Source organism: Echiichthys vipera, assembly GCF_963691815.1.
Source record: "Echiichthys vipera genome assembly, chromosome: X".
Lineage (NCBI taxonomy): Eukaryota > Metazoa > Chordata > Actinopteri > Perciformes > Trachinidae > Echiichthys > Echiichthys vipera.
Window position 1 is genome coordinate 26,560,459 of NC_139825.1, and position 20,652 is coordinate 26,581,110.

Sequence of the window (20,652 nt, forward strand, 5' to 3'; positions counted from 1 at the left end):
GGGGGGGTCCTCTTCCTGGTGAGTGTTGTGTTGTGGGGGGGTCCTCTTCCTGGTGTGTGTTGTGTTGTGGGGGGGTCCTCTTCCTGGTGTGTGTTGTGTTGTGGGGGGGGGGGTCCTCTTCCTGGTGTGTGTTGTGCTGTGGGGGGGGGGGGGTCCACTTCCTGGTGTGTGTTGTGTTGTGTGTGTGTGAGGGGGTCCTCTTCCTGGTGTGTGTTGTGTTGTGTGTGTGTGTGTGTGTGGGGGGGTCCTCTTCCTGGTGTGTTGTGGGGGGGGGGTCCTCTTCCTGGTGTGTGTTGTGTTGTGTGTGTGTGTGTGTGGGGGGGGTCCTCTTCCTGGTGTGTGTTGTGTTGTGGGGGGTCCTCTTCCTGGTGTGTGCTGTGTTGAGGGGGGGGGGTGTCCTCTTCCTGGTGCTCAGCTGTTCTGACGTCGAGCACGCGCGCTGACGTCACCGTGGGCGTGTTCCGCCGTCGGGAGAAATGAACGGTCATCAGCACAATCCTCTCAGCGCCCATGTAAGTTTGAAACCTGCGAAAACGCACATTTCTGCGCACCTGTGTATGAATGAAATGTCTTTCCATGTGCTGGTAACCGACCCGCACGCACGCACGCACGGGTTACGGTTGATTAACGCGGGTTATCCGATTATACCCCGCCTGGCGAGGCGCCCTGTCCGCCTGTAGCTAACCGTGCTGCGGCTGATGCTTTTTGTTTTTTTAGCCCGAGTGCAGCCGGGCGGCGGGTGAGCGCCTGTTTTTATCACCCAGGACGGGCGGTGTGTTAGTGTAGTTACATGTGAGTGATTACAAACGGCGCCGAGTGATGCTGCAGGTTTAACTCTGGAGACAACACCCAGGCCACGGCGGGGATGTGCGGAATTAAGTCGGGCTGGTGTTTCCTTCACCTGCTTATGTTACACCTGAAAGAGGGGCTGTGTCTACCTGTACACTGCGGGGACTTCGCGAAACACAAGACTCTCAGGTGTGATTATGAGAAACCTGTGTGTGACAGATGGCCACCCAATACCTTCAGTCTGGACTCACCCGGTGTGTGAGCTTTTCTCACCTGGGAGGCCCGGTGTGTGTGTGTGTGTGTGTGTGTGTGTGTGTGTGTGTGTGTGTGTGTGTGTGTGTGTGTGTGTGTGTGTGTGTGTGTGTGTGTGTGTGTGTGTGTGTGTGTGTGTGTGTGTGTGTGTGTGTGTGTGTGTGTGTGTGTGTGTGTGTGTAACTGCACATTCAGAGAAGAGAGGATGGTCACATAAACGGATGCATTAATATTTATGCCTTTTTTATCGGTGTGACAGTTTCATTTTCAGAAATACTTTAATAATCCCAGCGGAAATTGTTTTTGTTGCAAACTCAAGCTATACAAACAACACGTTTAACATATGTTAACAATATTATACAGATAACATATTTGTATAAACAGAAATAAAAATATCAGACCAGAATCAGAAATACTTTAATAATCCCAGAGGAAATTTGTTTTTGTTACAAAACTCCAGATATACAAACAACAAATATAATACAGACTTAACATATATTAGAAAAACTCATTTAAATTTACAGAAATTCATATGTACAGTAGTGAAACGTATACAAGATCAAAGATTGTTTATGATTGAGTCCATATTACAGAGAGGAGGTGACAGACTCCATATATATATGTGAAAATCAGATTTTGTAATCTGTACAGATCAAAAGTACTGTAATAATGTGCAACCGACAAAGGCACAAAGTGCTTCACATGATGAAAGCATGACATTAAAAAGACTTAAAGACACAAAGTACAAACATAAAGCAATGAGTCTTCACATGCACAAAATAAACAAACACCCTGAAGCCCCAGATCTTGGTTAAATGTTACATAACGCGTGAGTGGTAGAGACAGCTGTGTGTACTCGGTGCACAGACTCCGGTGCGGTGCGTTTACCGGGCGGTGCGCGCCGTCACGTAAAGCGAACACCCCCCGGTGCACCGCGTTAGCTTGAACCGCTAGCTACGGTCCAAGAGGAGCGAGACGAGCCGTGGAAAAGGGGGTCACCGACGCCCCCGGACCGTACCCCCTCAGCGGCGAGCACCGCCGTCCTGCTGCACTTTGAACCGCTGTGGCGAGTCCGTGAGAGGCGTCCTGCGGGTTAATGTGTCGGAGGTAAGGGCCTAGCGAGCTGCTGCTCTCATCCTCCTCTTATCTCCTGCTAACGTTAAACCGGTGGGCTCAGACTATTTGCAGCAACTTATTAACTCACGAATACAGCCCGGTGTTTGTGTACATGACTTACTTTATCACACCGTTCTGCTTTTTTTTGTTTTTAAAGCAGACTGCTGTTACCTAATGACACCAATGCACCTGTAACCTGCTGGGTGATTTAATTAACTAACCTCGCGTCAGGTTAATGTGTTATGGTGAGGGTAAGCTCTCTGTTCAGGTTGTTTTTTTTAGTTTTTCATTGAAAGTTTGTTGAAGTCTAAAGAAAAGGAAACTGAAGGGGTGGTGGTGATCTCATCGGGATGCACCCTTGACTGTTTCCTGCAGACAGGAGTGTATTGTTGAGTGCTATGGCAAACGGCTTCAGCATTTAATGGCTACACTGGATTTGCACTGCAGAGATCTGTGATTTAATTCGTGTATTGGTCAAAAAGCACACTTCAGATATCCATAACGTCTTTCTTACCGGCACAAATGACGTCACTGTTGCATTCATGTGTGTTGGGCTTTCAATTCTTGATATCCACATTTACATTATAGACATCTACACTGAACATTATGCATGTCTGTGATGTTGGGGAAAAAACCCTTCCACTTCAGATATCAGCTATCTGATTGAGACTAGTCATAATTTTAATTTCAGATATCCCAAACGAAATAAAAAAACATCCCTGATATCCATGTCATTTTGATCATCCAAAATATGTTCTGATTTGTAAAAATGTCATTACAGATATGTAGAACTGCAATTTCCCTAGCAAGTATAACATCACAGATATCCATAATGTTCAGTATAAATGTATAAAATGTAATTGTGGATATCAAGAATTGAAAGCCCAACACACATGAATGGCAACAGTGACGTCACTTGTACCAGTAAGAACGACGTTATGGATATCTTAAATGTGCATTTTGACAAGGAAGAATTAAATTACAGATATATCTACATTACATATCCAGTCTACTTAGTAAGTGTTGAAAGTGCTTGCCATAACATTTGTATGAGTGCATTGTTGCGTGCACCATTTATTGATGTTCAATCGTCACGTTGAATTATTTAATCTGAGTATTATAAGAAAGACTAATGGTTCATCCTGCTGATATTCCCAAGGAGCCAGTCGGCACTATTAATTAACATTACACAATTAATGAAGCTGAATCACCTCGGAGGCCCTTTTAATACAAAATTAAAACACTGGTTTTAATTTTGCCATTTAAGTTAAGAAGCCACAGCTCCTCCTCCGTGGAGTGATAACTTCAAATGTCATTATTCCCCTCAAATATCACATCTTGCAATGGGCGGCATTACAGGTACGGTCTGTTTCAGTCACTTTAAAATAGGAGAGACGTAACACCACGCTGCATAAACATACGCAGTCTCAAGTGGTGATCAAAGTCTAGTCCAGATTGGGGAAATTATTTGGTTATTGGAGGTACCCTGTGGCGGTTTCACAGTAAATGTTGCATTCATTATTTGTTTTTCAACTTGAGGGTAGAGTGATTCCCTAACTACCTGGGGGAAGAAAAAAAAGGTTGCAATGTTAACATGTTAGTGATTAATTAAGTAATAACAGATCCATCAGACCTAATTAAGCCTTTATTGGTGATTGGTTCTGTGCACCGATGAATGCACGTCCAACATTCAGCCCTCCTTTGGTCTGTGCCAACTCCTACTAGTAATAGATATCTGGGGTTTAGCTTCTAAGATGTTTTACTTGTTTACCAGCTAATGGCTAACTTCTGTTTGCTGTTCGGTGCTCCTGAAATCTGCTGACGATGCACGCCCATTAGACTTCTTTACGACTTCATCTGAACTTACTGTGACGCCATGCAAACAGCCTCACAAGATCAAAGTGGCTGCAAGTTTTGGAGTCTGCTGCTCTCCGCTGAATGCAAAAGATTTCAGTTTCTATAAAACATGGAGTTTTATAGCAACTTTTCATTTTTTGTTTGTGCGGATTTGATTTAGATTTAGATTTTATTTGCCATATTTTTCACTATGAATGTTTACTCTGATAACAGAATACATTTGTGTGGTCGGAGACTTGGATCAGTCGGAGAGGCTGATTACACTGAGCCAATATTTCTTACACTGCATAAAATCTATGATCGTTCTCGTGTACAATCAGTGGCGGATTAAGGTGGTCAGGGGCCCTAGGCTACTGTTTGTTTGGGCCCTGTTTGTTATTAATCATTCTTATCATAAAAAAACCCGCTAGAACAGAAGAAGAGTCTTGAAAGATCCTGTCAATTTAGGAATTTCTTTAGTAGATCTTGGTCCTGTTGTTCTTTCAGTCCTTGTTATGATTTTTTTCGTGCTCCCTTTATCCAATTTCCTTTCTGTCATGTGCCGCAATACTGTCTAGTAACAGTGAGTGACATATCATTGACAACAAAACTGACCTTATGAACCCGGCCACATGATGGCAGCTGGTTGGGTAAATGTGTCCCAATCAGGGACTTTTTGTTTCTAAGGACGTACTCACCCTGTCCTTCCGCACTGCAACCCGGGCATTAGGGTACTTGCTCCCCCTCCCTCTCCCCCCGCGCCCCAGCCCTGTTTGTACTCAGGGCGCGCTCACACTATCCTCCCGGACCGAGACCCGGACTTTAGGGTACTTGTCCCCCCTCCCTCTCCCCCCCGCGCCCCAGCCCCGTTTGTACTCACACTACCAGGGCCTCGGCCAATGCTTCTTGCTGTCCATACGCCATCACGCCGTAACACGTCACACGCATTGATCGCGTGTGTGTGGCTTTGTTTACAAATCTTTCCGTAGACCTCAGAGTTTTTGTGCGTCTTGTCGACTGTTTTTGAATATTTTCATCCGACCAAATCTGCAGTAAACACTCCACCTCCGCATCACATCAACGTGAACCTTTCAGCGCCATTGTTGTTGTTAAATGTCCGCGCATGGTCCGTCCTTCTATTTACATGTCCAAACAGGCGGACTTAACGCTACTGCTGTAGGGCTCGTGCTCGTGCTCGTACACATGCGCACGCTCGTGCTCGTACATGTGCAAACGGCTCCGCTAAAGCCCACCTCTTTCAAGCTGGCCGTGGACGGCCCGCTGGCCGCAGTTATGCGCGGAAACGGGTGCACTCACACTACTTAAAGGTACTAGGCTTTAGCTGAAAAAACGGTTTTGGCCCCGGCCAGAAGGACAGTGTGAGTGCGCCCTAAGAGCCCCAATAGGAAGCACGTTTTTTTTAATCATCTGGCCAATATGGGGCCCCTGCACACCTATGGCCCCTAGGCTGCAGCCTCGGCCAGCCTGTGCATTAATCCGCCCCTGTGTACAATACATATATGTAAGCTATATATTATAACACCATTGGTAACAAGTGGTATGTGAGGATTAGAGATGCACCGATCCGATACCCAGATCGGATATCGGCTGTTATATTGACTAATTAGTTGGATCGGACATCGGATGAATGAGGCCGATCCAGCATTCTGATCCAGTCATTTATTTTTTTTTAATATCACACACAGCAAGTTAATTAAGCCATTGTTTGTTGGGTTTCAGGCAGCTGCTATATTTTATATTACATTTTAGAATATCTGTTTGCAGTGCACTTTACATGGAAGTGTTATTTATTTATTTGTGTACACTTTATTTGTTAAATAATATTAAGTACATTTATATCCGTGTTAATTTGTTACCTTTTTAACAAGGCTAAATGTTTATGTCAAGCCTGATGCCTTCACTCACATGGACAGGAATACGGTTCATTCAATCAACAGCAGTATTGGATCGATATCAGGTATCGGCCGATACGCTCAGTCCAGGTGTTGGTATCTGATTGGATCGGAAACAAACGGATCGGTGCATCTCTAGTGAGGATTTTTAAAATAACATTGTACCAGCCCTGACAGTATAAATATTTTTGACAGATCAGTGAAAACTACCTCTGTTTTTCTGTTTTCCTCCCCCTGTAGTGTATTTTGACTATTGATTAATATATTTTTATTTAATTATTTAGTTTGAAGTGGAAAAGTGGCCGATTTATACACGGCGACAAACTCATATGGTGGCTGCCTTACATCTAAACTTCATGTAAAATATCATTGAATAATACTGAGGGGAAGATGCGATAATCACAGATGCCTTTATAGCGTTTCAACACATCACACATCTTTAAAACAGCAATCATTGGAAACCTGAGAACAAGATGACTCTGTCTGAAAACTGCTTTAATTAGGGGTGTCACTAGTGTGTTTAAAGTGATAACAAACCATTACTCACACCGTCTTTCCTCTGTTTCTTTTTGTTTTCCTTTGCAGCATGTGATTTTTCTAAATGTCCACGGAAACAGCTGACTAAAGTTTGACAGCTATCCCACCACTTTTCATTTGTAAGAATTACCCAGGGGAAGCAGTGCTGGAAATCACTTGGATTAAGCCTTTTCCTGTGTCAATAGATCCACAAATCTTCTGCTGATGACCACATCTGAAGGTATGTGTATCTGCTCATTCACTGTTGCTTAGTTGTTTGTATCTTTATCATGAACAAAGCAAATTGTTTTTGTTTTTTTACAGATCTGAACATAAAAAAATCACCTGAATGTTTTTTTTAAAGATGAATTTGACCTAAATACTTTTCTCACACATGTTTGTATGCAATAAAAACTAGTATTGTCTGCTGAAAGACCCTTCTGTATTTACCTTAGTTTTCAGTATACAAGGTCCTCTGACTAAATTAATTGCAACGTGAATGAAGAGACGATGCTAAGGAACTGCTGAATCATTATTATGACTTTCATCGTTGATGAAAATTATGATTTTCAATAATCAATATGAACATGAATAAATAGATTTTTTTTGTCAACACAATTGGAAACTTAGGAGAGTGAATATTAAGTGAATTGTGCCGATGTTGGTATACTGGCATCAAGGAGGTTGACCTGTGCTGCTTTCAGATCAAAGTTGAACCTGCTCTCAAATGTTTCTTAAACATATAAATGCTTAAATGCTGCTAGACATGCACAAAGCTCTGTAGACGCTGTGACCTTGGAGCTCTGCATGTACAGAGAGTGACAGGCGAATGTTGGCTGACCCACTTTGAAGAGAACACTTTGCCCTTAGCCTAGAGGATTCGGACGTCATTGTATTTTCATTGTAGATTAGGGATGCAGTTCCATATCTGTATGGACTGTCTGTTCCAATGTCTTATCTTGAGTTTCAAGTGCAACACTTTGCACTGAGTCACTGAATGGCTGTCGCCGTCTACGATCAGTGACTCGGGATCAGGAAATGCGGTCGAAGAGTAACCGCTTTTCCAATCGAAGTCATCCACAGATGAGGCTTGGTGTTAAATCAGCTGGCTACATAGTTATATACAGGGTTTTTTTCAGGCCAGAGTTTGTGCTGAGGCAGGCAGTGAAAAATTTGCACTTGCACAAGAGCCGAAACATGCATGCTCGTCAAGAAACACCTGCAGCCCGTGAATACTGAACTAACGTTATGTGCAAAAAACCACATCCACCTTTCTCCTTCTTAACTCTGTCACCCACAGCCCAAGAACCAAAACAGTTCCCTACAAATGATCTCTCATTGTACATTATTATTGTAGCGTCCCTCAGTGATCAGACGGTGAGACTTTATTCAGTTTGTTGCAGCTTTATTTCTGACTGAACAGGGGCTACTGTGGGCCATAGCCGACGCCAAACCAGAACAACCTTAAAACCCTCTTTACACACTAGCTCCGAGCTTATTACCGCCCCCCAACTCCCGCCATTTCCACGGCCGCCCCCCTTCTTCTCTCAAATAACTACAGGCTTACAGCATCTCAAAAACAACATGTAACTTCTATGACCTGTGGGACATCTCAGTGATTCACTCCAACAGTGACACTCACATTTAACATTAGTATCAACAGTCTCTAGCGGCCGAAATGGGTTTTCTCAGGAGGGTGGCTGGAGTCTCCCTCAGAGATAGGGTGAGAAGTTCAGCCATCCGTGAGGAACTCGGAGTAGAGCCGCTGCTCCTTAGCGTTGAAAGGAGCCAGTTGAGGTGGTTCGGGCATCTAGTAAGGATGCCCCCTGGGCGCCTCCCTAGGGAGGTGTTCCAGGCACGTCCAGCTGGGAGGAGGCCTCGGGGAAGACCCAGGACTAGGTGGAGAGATTATATCTCCACACTGGCCTGGGAACGCCTCTGGATCCCCCAGTTAGAGCTGGTTAATGTGGCCCGGGAAACGGAAGTTTGGGGTCCCCTGCTAAAGCTGCTGCCCCCGCGACCCGACCCCGGATAAGCGGATGAAGATGAGATGAGATCAACAGTCTCTACAGTTGTTACATTGCTGATATTATTTTCAACCTTATTATTTGAGCAGTAAGCGTGCCAGGGCTGACGTCAAAACCCGGAAGTTTAGCATCGCGCTGGTTCGTATATTATGGATTATGTCAGAAAATAAGATCTGTGACTCACGTTTATGATGCTTTCACATATTCAGTCAATCGTCACATACGGGCAGGCCTGCTAGAAGTCATTTTGAACCGGGGGTGCTGTGAAAAAATAGATTTCATAGATTTAAAAAAAAACCTATGAGCCTATAGGCATATTTAAAGTAATAAATAAATAGATTGAAACTCACCGCTTTATTGTCATGTACACTTCTGTGCACACAGCCAGGGTCTGTAATGCACAGATGTCATCAGTTCTCAGATGATGCACTCTTAATTAAACTTCACAATAATGCTATAACAATGCAATAGATTTGAACTTGAGTCTCTGCACCATCTACGTTTGTCACACGGGACTCAGAAGGAAACTATCTCTTACTATTTAAGCACGTTATTGAACAGTTCTCCACATCCATTACGCAAAGATCACACACAAAATAACAATCTCCATCCCCACCACCTTGCAAAAATACTATAGTGTGATGTTAAACTGCATGAATAGATACAGGACAAAAGTGTGCGGCGGCACCATGCACTTACTTTGAGCTACAGACAGGGCGCCATGGTTACAGGTGAACAAATGTCGAGGTCGATCTGGGGTCGTGGAGATGAAGTCTCTCATGAGGAGACGATGAACTGAATTATCAATTTTTCTGTCTCTGAAAACATGGCTCTTGTTTGTGGCTAGCCCCGATACCAGCTCGTTTCATAGTAAAGTCCATTCAAGTCGATACCAAATGCAATCCAAGGAGGTAGGAGCCCAATGGTGGATTTCTCCGTTATAGTTCATACACCAAAAAACTGTCTGGATGGCTTATTTTATGTATGCAAGTGCTGAAAAAGACCATGGCCGGAAATTACACTTTAAAGTATTGCCCTTACAGAGGGAGTCATGCTTGATGTGAATAATCTGTTTGATGTTATCATTTGTTTTGGGTGATGACAGTAAGTGAATAGTAATATAATTTAAAAATGAAACCTTTGTTCAAGTATGTAGATTAGCAAGACTTGGTAATTCCATTACTGCAGTGTTCACTACCACCTACCCTTTAACAAAGTGCTGTCTTCTCCAACCCTTCAGATCTAACAGCATGACCAGCAGTAATGAGTCACTGTGTATCACCACTGGAGCATTTCATGGGGTTTTTGGTGCTAGATTATGCTGCCGGCTTGTTAGGTGATACTTAGCCGTGCTGACTCCTGGAATCGTTTTCCCATTTGTCTGCAAAATAACTCTTAGTCAGACCCACCACTTCAGGATTTAGAAATCTCCTTTAGAGAAACATGCCTCTCTATTATAAAACACCCTGGGTAGGTGCCTACTGTTGAGACATGAATTGTGTTAATAATGGGTATAATTCAGGTTCAATTCAAACAAAAATAAAAAGATATTTGTATTTGTATTGTTAATGCTGTCACGTCATGTATGTACAGTAGTTTCCATTATAACATAACAATGTGTCTACTTACTGCTGGCTCTTAACATTTTAAACAAAGGTCCATTAGGTCCTTGACAATTTCATATAGTCAGCATGTTGGGAGCTTTTAAGTCTCTCATCTGGTGTAGCATCCTTTCACACATCTGTTATTACCAGTTACTATTGTGAAGTGTTGCACTCATGTGTGTGTATTTCTGTGTTATGCTGAAGTATTCACATTTTTTAACCTTTTCTGTTGTATGAAGCATATTATTTAGATTTTTTCTGTTTCTATTTCTGTTCATTCAGCCAGTCCTGCGTTGTGAGTCAGTAGAGGAGAAGCTGGGCTGATGGTAAGCTTTCTGTCACACTCTATCTCACTTCCTTTCTTGCTTTTTTTCTCACTGTCTCAATATATGTTGGTAAACCGAAAGGATTTTTTTATATAATCTGTCATATGAGAGCCAAAGATTTGGAGCAGTTCTTTACATTACAGGATTTAGCCTTTGTTATAAAAAGAGATGCAAAGAGGAGACTTCTGTGGATCACTGTCTGTTTGGAGTTTAATTTACATGTTTTCACACTGTGTAGTCTCTTTGTTGGTGTCCAAGCACTCTCAATTATGTTGATTATTAATTTCCATAATGAATACTTTCTGAAATGTAATTGTGCAACAATCAAGAGGACTTTTGTAAAGTCAGATGTGACTGCTCAGAAATAAACAATGGAAGGTCATTTCAGGAACAGCAAGGCATTGACCTTCTACACGTGCAGTATAACGATGACATTTCAGAAACTGTTCTCGAAGCTTGTTTATTTTGTAACTTTGTGTTTTTTCACAACTGGGTTGACACTGTCAGACATGTCACACACCGCTGTCTTTAAAAGTAACAGGACATCTTATGTCGAAGTGCAAAAAAAAGGGTGGTCATGTCTGTGCCAACCCAGTTTATATTGCTTTGTGAAACTTTATATTCTGCTGCTTATTATGTTCATCACTCACTGCTGCATGTCATAATTTATTTTATTTTCCTTTTGTGGTAGACAAGCATGCCATTGAGCCAAGCCACAGATGCATGTCCACTCAAAAGGCCCAACTGAGTGCCATCCCCTCTGCTTCCCGGCTTTCAACCAGTTGCTCTGGGGGGGGAGGGGGTGTCGACGGGGCATAGCTAGTCCCCTGCACCCCCAAGTAGAATCTCACTGTGAAACTGGAGGTCTCTGATGGATCAGGGTAGTAGCGAGCAGAGTCCGGAGGAACCGGACACAGGAGGCCGAGCGGAGCTGGAGGTCGGCAGGAGGGCGTCAGAGTCAGAGCATGGTTTGTCCAAAATCACCCATAATGCCTTGGAGAACATGGGAGCGTTGGGCCATGGCCTGAAGCAGTTATTCCAGCCACAGCGCCGACGCTCCTCCGTTTCCCCACATGACTCCGTGTCGTCCTGCATAGGCGCCCCTGCCTCCGAACCCACCGATGTAGGGTCAGAAGTAGGGGACGCTCCTGCCTCAGCGGCCCTCCCTTTGGATTCTGACAACCCTGCTGCTTCCGCCCCTCCCGCAGCTCTAAGCCGTGTTCTGCAGCAGATCCGAGGTGCTCCACCAATGATGAAGCGAGGCACCAGCCTGCAGAGCCGCCGCAGCAAGGTGGGGGGCACTGGGGATCCTCCCCAGAAAGGTAGCCCGCAGATCCACCGGCGCAGCACCCATGAAGCTCTGCTGCAGGCTGGGCGCCCACGCTCCTCCTCTACCACAGATACACCCAGCAGCCCAGCTTTAGCTGACATGTTGTTGACCTCTGGTTACCACTCAACTGAGGAGCCTGACAAGGTGAGTGTCTCAGTCCTGTCAAGTGGCCCAGATGAGAAATAAACTGTGGTCATGCATGAAACAGTACATTCTTTATGGAGTAGGAAGAAATTTCAGTCTTAATACAAGCAATGCACTTTTGTGATATAGGTTACATAGTTAACTGTCTAGAGTGCCAGTGTGTGGGGGCACATAATTTCGCTTGACTCTCCTTTGATACTCCTTCTGCGAGTCATTTCTTCGGCTGAATCACATGCATGATACACACTCCTGGCATCAGCGTGACCTACACTTTACAGGGATATCTCCAATGTCTGTCAAAGATAAACTTCTATAAATTTGCGTAGAAATCATAGAAGAAGAGACTCTTCAGAACTTGCCTTGTTTTCGTCAGCCTTAATCCAATAATTGTTGTCTGTGCACCAAGGTGTCAGGAACTGCTAATAGCTAATGCAGTATCACTTTCCAAGATGCAAATTTGCCAAACTGTTAAGAAATGGGGCACAAGATGTTTCCAACAGTTTTTTTTATTCATGAAGCTATTTTTCATAAAAAAATCTGTCCTAGAACATACATTTTACAATATTACACAATACATTATTTTACTGAAATTAATAATGAAACTTGTTGGCTTCAGGACATAAAACATTCAGATGCAAATCGTAACACAAAGACACACTGTGCACTCATGACTAAACAAATGTGTTATTTGTTTTCAAACCTAAGCTATAAAAATAAAGATTAAAACTGAATCAGGTACTTATATCTGCACAAGAATGTCAAAACTAAGCGAGTTATGCAAACGTGTTAAAAGGCTGTTAATGGTGATGATGTGCCTGGATGAAGCGGTGAATAGGGAGATGAGCCGTCAGCGGTGGAAGGTCAGCGATTGCCTTTGAGTGGTTGGTCACTATGTGCTTTAAGCCTTTCTAAATTTAGCCTTTTGCTGTCTCTGAGTGTACTTCAGGTCAGAGAAGACTCGCACGGCTAAACAAACTCAAACTTGTCGGATGATTGATTTCTTTTACATTGAATGTTGATATAAATCTAAAAAATGTCTTCAGTGTTATTACCTGTGACATTGGAAAAAGGTATACAAGAGTTTTACATGCCTTTTGACATAAAACACAGCAGTATTTTAAAGTAGCTTCATAAAGAAAAAGTACAAGAATATAGAGAGAGTAAAAAACCTGGCACGGTAGTTAGAGCAGATGATAAAAAGCCTGTACACACTACAAGGCCATTGAAGTAAGGGGCAAGATGCTAGCAGTGTGACAGGAGAATGTCTGGAATGACAAACTGGTAGTTATTTCACGTCGTAAAACGAGGGGGTCATGTCACACATTTCTGCAGCTCGGGCAGCTCGGTGGAATCTGAATTAAGTTTATCAACAGATGTCATAAGCAAGATGGAAACATTTCACCCTGTGTTACTTATGACCTGTTTTGTAATCAACAATGTTGAGGTTGATTTATCCTCCACAGTGGTCTCTTTGTTGCATTGCCACGGTGCTTGGTAGCGCTTTCAACAAATACAGATTAAAGGGAATTAACCAAGAACCTTGTTGTTCTGCAGAATTGTTTGTATTAGTGCTAAAACCTGCTGTTTAAGTTCAATGTGGCGTATGAAACATCTCTGTAAAGGGACTGTAAAGTTATTTATTAGCAGCTGTTTCACGTTGCCTCAGTGTAACATTTTAACTACATCTTCATGGTCATTGTCAGGTAACACAACGCTCTTTACTAGCTCAGACAAACTTTACTCTCAGTTCTTCAGAATACAAGGAACTCAACAGCTGTCACGTTTCCAATAGGAGCTTGTAGTTCTGAAGATGGGACCGGTTGAGTTTGTGTTAATTTGTAGGACTTATATTTACCTCTCCTCCTTTTTGCCCCAGTTTGAGCCTCAAGGCTCTGTCGACTGTTAATGGCTTCACCTCATTTGCACTGGGCTTTTTGACTAAACTACATCTTGAGGGATACAATTAAAATCAATGTCATAACTCCCCCTTAATCCTCAGTTAACTTGGCCTATTTTTGAGCTTTTGTTCCCCTCACCAGTCACTGCTTCTCTCCACCTGCGACTCCTTGAACTGGAGCTGCCAAGTTTCAAAAGGGAACTTTTGTTTTACTGGCGCCATCTGCTGATGTGAATGTGTAGCGACAGATATATCCTAGGTGTAAGGTCACAGCTGGTTTTCCACTGCACTGCCTTGTTCACATTAGACCAAACTTTAAACTTTTTTTTTTTAATGTTTTGTCTTGATAAACTTCAAATGATACAAAGAATGTATTCATATTTTAATGTTTTCTTCTGTTCATTTATTTTGAACAGGTGGATCGTTATGATGGATCAGGCCCTGCTGTGTCACCCAATGCCCTCCCTTACGGTGCAGCTGGGTATGATGAAGTTGACTGTACCCCAGACCCCATGCGAACTAAGCAGGCCATTGCCCAACTACAACAGAAGATCCTCAAACTCACAGAACAAATCAAAATTGAACAAACTGCACGTGACGACAATGTGGCCGAATACCTGAAACTCGCCAATAATGCAGACAAACAGCAGAGTGCACGCATCAAACAGGTGTTTGAGAAGAAGAACCAAAAGTCAGCTCAGACTATCCAGCAACTGCAGAGGAAGCTGGAGCATTACCATCGGAAACTTCGAGAGGTGGAGCACAACGGCATCCCCCGGCAGCCCAAAGATGTTTTCAGAGACATGCACCAGGGGCTGAAAGATGTTGGAGCCAAGGTGTGTGCTTTGCTGGTGCCTTAAGTGTTCTTTTGTTGCCAAAACCCACGGTCTCAGGAATATTTAAAGGGTTTTATGTAATTTTATTTACATTGCATCCTAAAAATAATTTTTCCTATAAAATATTTAATCTAAATTTGTTGATTAAGTAAATGTAAGGGGCTAGAAGAGCAGATAACTTAAACATCAGACTGTTATATAAACTAATAATGGCTGTATTCCATTTAGGTGGGCTAATGGTTTACTGGTACATGTAAGTGGAGCAGATTCGATTTCAGTTCCTACTTCGCTCCAGTTAAAGGGTCAGTTTACCCAGATAAAGAAAGGAGATAATAAAATATTTTTAAGTAATGGTACGTAGCAATGCAGGATAGTTTTGTCCAAGCAGGAAATGAATAGAACAAATATGAGAACATTGTAAAAGTACACTCACACACACACACACACACACACACACACACACACACACACACACACACACACACACACACACACACAACCCATGAGCAGCATCACTTCTAGAACCATGAAAACTGAAAACCCCACATAAGCCTTTCCTCTAACACACGTAAAAAATCCTCTTCATTTTACAGTGTAACATTTGCACTACACATTCAATTACTTATCAAGCAACTCAAAATATTTGTATATTGACAAAAATTAATGAAGTACTTAATTAGAAAATGCAACTTTTTTCTGTTACCTGAGAATAAAGCACAGTAAGCTTTAATAACACTGCAAGGAAACATTTTACTTTATTTAAGGTTTAACATTAAACATAGACCCGAGGATAATAATCTTACGTGAATACTTGGGAAACTTTACAGACCTGTGCTCTCACGTGTTGTGATGCTAGCTTGATGGTCAAAGGAAGTTTACAAACAGTGCATATAAATGTTGATTCATAACCATGCATTATTAAAAAAAAAAAACACTTAAACTCTAACATAGTATGTTAACTTACGTGGATCACAGAGGGTTTGTAAGGCGAGTATGATCCTGCCATTCAGGTATACAGGTTCCCAGGCTCACTGCTCCCTCATGTGACAGCCTAATTGATCTTCTAATGAAATTAAGTCCCCGGTCACAGGACCATGCAGCCCAGCAACCAGCCTGGCCCACCAAATCTTCCCGTTTCCCCTGATTAGCCACTCCGGGTTTTATCCAAGCAACGTCATTAGTGAGAGGCAAATGCACACAGGGTAGAATAAATGCTTTAAATAGCATTAACACAAAGGTAATGGGAGGATAATATCATTATAGGAAACAATTGGTTAGCCCACAGTGCAGAATTAACTGTTAGCTCCAGAGATCTGGTGAGAGCCTTGGATTTTTATAAAGGCGGTGGATGGTTTTGCAGGGCTATTGATTGTCAGGCTCTGTGATCAATACTTTAGTGATCAGTTTGACTGTGGTAAACTAGTTTCCGTTTTGCTATAGCAACTTGATGACCTGACCTTGCTCGTTACAGGTGACGGGGGGCCTCTCCAGTTTCTCTCAAGCCACTCATTCTGCAGCTGGAGCTGTGGTGTCTAAGCCGAGAGAAATCGCCTCCCTTATCCGCAACAAGTTTGGCAGTGCTGATAACATTGCAGGCCTGAAAGACTCCTTGGATGAAACCCAGGGAGATGAGGGTGTTGGCTCCGGGGTAACGAGGACCATTGGGACAGGACAGTTGCAGTCTAGCCCAAAGTATGGCAGTGATGATGACTGTTCTAGCGCTACATCTGGCTCTGCAGGAGCAAACAGCGCGACTGGAGCTCCTGGAGGCCCACCTAGCTCCAAGGGCAATACCCTTGATCATGCCCAGGCCTCAGGCTTCGATGCCATGCTCCATGAGATCCAAGAGCTCCGGGAAAACCAAGGTCGACTGGAGGAGTCCTTTGAAAACTTAAGAGCCCACTACCAGCGGGACTACACAGTGATCATGGAGGCCCTGCAGGAGGAACGATACAGGTATCATAACCTATCCACTGTAGTAGAGTAGGTCTGTATGGGTAGAAAGAAAACGTCCTGTTTGTGATGTTCTGTTGACATGATTTTGCAGGTGTGAACGTTTGGAAGAACAACTCAATGACTTGACAGAACTGCACCAGAATGAGATTCTGAACTTGAAACAGGAACTAGCCAGCATGGAGGAAAAGATTGCTTACCAGTCTTACGAAAGAGCGAGGGACATTCAGGTAAGCATCACAAAAATGTTCATGGTGTTTCTGCTATGTCATCAGAGCTATTTCACTGACATTTCTATCGCTGACCTGCAGGAGGCGCTTGAGGCATGTCAGACACGTATCTCCAAGATGGAGCTGCAGCAGCAGCAACAGCAGGTGGTGCAGCTCGAGGGTTTGGAGAACGCCACGGCACGGACTCTTCTTGGGAAACTAATCAATGTGCTGCTGGCTGTTATGGCAGTCCTGTTGGTGTTTGTGTCCACGGTGGCTAACTGTGTGGTCCCCTTAATGAAAACACGTAGCCGCACGCTTTCTACGCTGCTCTTTGTTATCCTCCTCGCCTTCTTCTGGAGGCACTGGGAGGCCATTTCAGAGTATCTGCATCGCTTTCTCCTGAACCCCAGATGACCGGTTTGGAGAGATTTATTTATATGATGAAGGGTCAGACGCCCGATGTGTAAAGGGAGGACACTGACCCATACAGGGAGCTGAATCTCAATAGTCCTTCCTTTTCTTCCTCTTAAGCAACTTCTCAAAACACTCAGGAGAATTGCATCAGAGGTTTGTCACTTTATCACTTTCGAAATGTGTTTTGAGAAGAATAATAGAGAATAGGGGGGAAAGGGGGCCGGATGTTGGGTGTTGACTTGCTATCTTTGGTGCAATTGTGGCACAAGCACACAGTGTAAGGGTGAATGGGGCATAGTTGAAGGACGGGCTGAGAGAACTGCACACTTGATTTCTCTCTTCTGAGTGAATTTGTTTACATGTGGAACAACTTTGCATTGTTTTCTCCACAGAAGAAATTGTAATTGTAATTATTTTAACTGTAATGAGCTGACAGTGTTCTTCTGATTTAGTTGTCCATTGTTCTGTATTTGTAAGTTCTCTCTCTTCTTGTCTTGCCACTCTGTTTCTTTCCCCTTTACTCAATCTTTTCAGATTTCAGCTTGTGTGACCAACTCTTCCTCATCCTGCTCACTACACTGGTGAATTGGGTGCGTGCACATCGGCTACATTGCTCTGGAATCAGACTTGTCACTGGATCATATAGTAGTGGGCTCTTGTTTTTATGGATGTGTGAAGTCAATAACACTGGTTCCGCCACAACCAGGATACTACTATCAAGAACTTAAAGGTTGGAGTTGCGACCCTGCCCTAGGGGCCAACTAGATCCTGCTATCCTGGTGGCTTTTCCACTGCAGAAGAATAATCTATGAACTGAATTAACATACTTGAAGAGCAGTTAAAGTGCTCAAAGACTCAGTGCTTCCGTACTGTTTCTAATAGTGACAATGAAATAGTAATACTTTTTAGTTGATTTTTTTATTTTTCAAAGACAAATAAATTTGCTGTTTTAAGAAGTGAAATGAACTTGTATTTTTCTCCAATGTCACAAAGTCGCTGAATTGTTCATCACATAATACACAACAAAAAGCCTCTTGTTGCGCCACTTTAGTTCACTTGTTGCCATGTGTGAGTAATATATTGTATTTAAGGGAATAGTCGTGTTCTTAAAGATATATATAGCCATGTGAAGCCTTAACTTTTTGGAAACAATTTCCCCAAAATCTAGGAAACATCTAAACAAAAGCACATTCATTAAAATGAGAGTAACTTGCATACATTGTCGAATTTTAGTAGTTACATTATCCTCCAGATTTTTGCTGTTTTGTTGCAAAAGTGGAAAAAACGCAGTATCAAAATTGTGATATTAACACTCTACTGCAAACTTCTTGAAGTGTATTAGGGTTAATGAGAGAGGCCACCATAAGACCTTACATGTTTCATAGCAGACGTGATATTAGGAAAAGCACATGTTTTTAATAACATTTATGAAGGCTGCATTACTTAGAGGAGGTCCTGACATTGGGTCAGATAACTTGGCCACAAATTGAGCCATCAACATTGTTAACTACAGCAGTTCTTTTTCTGCTCTGACATGTCATAATTTGTGCTGCCAACAACAACTTATTTGAGGCTGTTCAACCCTTTTCATTAGGCCCAGTGTTGTGTGTGTAAAAGAATATGTAGAATGTGTAAATAAGCAACTATTTGAGATGTCTGTACAGGCCGCACAGTCCTGAGAGGTGGTATAATCAGGCACATGATTAAAACCACAAGTGAGGGCTGACCAGAAGTGCACAGGGCACTTTAAGGTCTCATCCCCATGTTGCCCGGTTACATGAGCCTTTAATTCAGCATTGTGTTGGGGTCAGGGTTAGGGTCTACTGAATTCGGCACTGATTGTGGAAAAAATAACAGACAGGGGAACAAGGGACCCTATGTTACCATTTTATAGACTATTTACTTTCTCGATGCACCTTGGAGGTAGGTCAAGAAGTCCAAGAAACCCCTTGTCTGCTTCAAAACTTTGGCTTTACCGAGCTTTGTTAAGTATACGAACATGACTTTACCAAGCTTTCCCTCTGAAATGTGATTTACAGTTTTTGACTTTAACTAGCATTTTGACAACTTATTAAAACAACTCTTAGCATTGTGCAACTGCTGATGAACAGGCTGATATCACTGGATCCCAAACTTGATTTCTTTCAGAAAAAAGCTGTTAAAAATAAAATCTAATTCTACGGTTAACTCACATTCTGCCTTTGCCGTTGCTAAGCAACGCGAAAGCCTCTGTTAACGGTCGGCGGAACGTTAGCCATCTTAGCAACGGCTAACGGTAAACTGAAAAACCTTAACGTTGCTGTTAATGTGATTTATTTATATACTTTAATTACAAACTAAATGCCGAGCATATCTGAACAGTGGCATGTTTTTTTAGAGAACCAAACCATTAATGTTAACGCTAAATGTGTTTAGTTATTAACGCCAAGTGAAAACATCGACCCCAACAGGCTACGCTCGCTAACACCATGATCGATATGATCGACGCCTGAAAGGTTGGAAGTCACTGAATATTTACCAACTTAATTTGAAGTCAGGTAAGTAATAATATAACGAAGTTTGTTTTACTTACTTACATATTACACACTGTTATTTACCCCTTCAAAGATAACATAGACATTATAAACGTGTCCTATAGTTTATTCCTGTTGCAGTGAATGTGAATGACAAAAGCTAACCGGAAGTTAACAAGGCTGTTAGAAAGGTCTACGCCAAATTCTTTGAAATTTTTCCCCCTCAAAGATATGTCTGAAAATATACTTTACCAACAATGCAATGAATTATTAGCAAAATTGTTGAAAAAACTAAATACATTTACACAACCTCGATGATAGGTTTACTGTCTCAAGGGGCCTTCACATGAACAGCTTTGTTGGCTCACCGCGAGGTTGGGGCGCAGGGACCCAGACCCAGTTAGCTCGTGAATTGCCTATTCACAAACCTGGTGTGATGCATATAAATATCAGAGCATTACGTTTCCTTCTGAGATCGTGATACAACTTTAATTTAACGTTGAATAGTTTGGGAAACTCGGACACACAAACAATCATTTTTCCCTCCATCTTTCTGCCCGGCTTGAGGCCGCTCCCTGGTTGCCTAGGAAACGTAAACATCACACCCAAAGCTTCTATCTCAGTGGTTGCGCGTTTGAACGGTCAACGGCAGAGAGGCAAACCTGGGCGGTGCGCCTCTCCCATAGGAAATGAATGGAACGGCGGCGCACAGCGTTTTTACTGTGCATCATGTGTACGGGCCTTTAGGCAAGGTAGCCCCCAAGGTAGTTATGCACAGATAACGTTACAATTTAGCTGAAGGATTCAATGTGTCGTCAAAGTTTGTATGTTTAACATTAATATATGATGTTTACGTATACAAATATGTTCATTGCAATATTGTAGTATTGTATGCACTATAAAAAGCTGTATAGGCTCTAGGCCACCCTAGCTGTTAGACCCAATTTAATGTGCAACTCAATTTAATACATTAT

General features: G+C 42.7%; 1 protein-coding gene across 1 annotated transcript; it reads left to right on the forward strand.

The window, feature by feature from the left end:
* Positions 1 to 458: 458 nt before the first annotated feature.
* On the forward strand, positions 459 to 18,117 carry tmcc1b (transmembrane and coiled-coil domain family 1b). The gene is made up of 8 exons (XM_083939393.1): positions 459 to 512; positions 6,492 to 6,663; positions 10,336 to 10,379; positions 11,071 to 11,853; positions 14,167 to 14,586; positions 16,058 to 16,542; positions 16,634 to 16,769; positions 16,851 to 18,117. The coding sequence occupies exons 4-8, from the start codon at positions 11,251 to 11,253 to the stop codon at positions 17,163 to 17,165; spliced, it is 1,959 nt and encodes a 652-aa protein (XP_083795519.1). The 5' UTR covers positions 459 to 512; positions 6,492 to 6,663; positions 10,336 to 10,379; positions 11,071 to 11,250; the 3' UTR covers positions 17,166 to 18,117.
* The last annotated feature ends 2,535 nt before the right edge of the window (positions 18,118 to 20,652 follow it).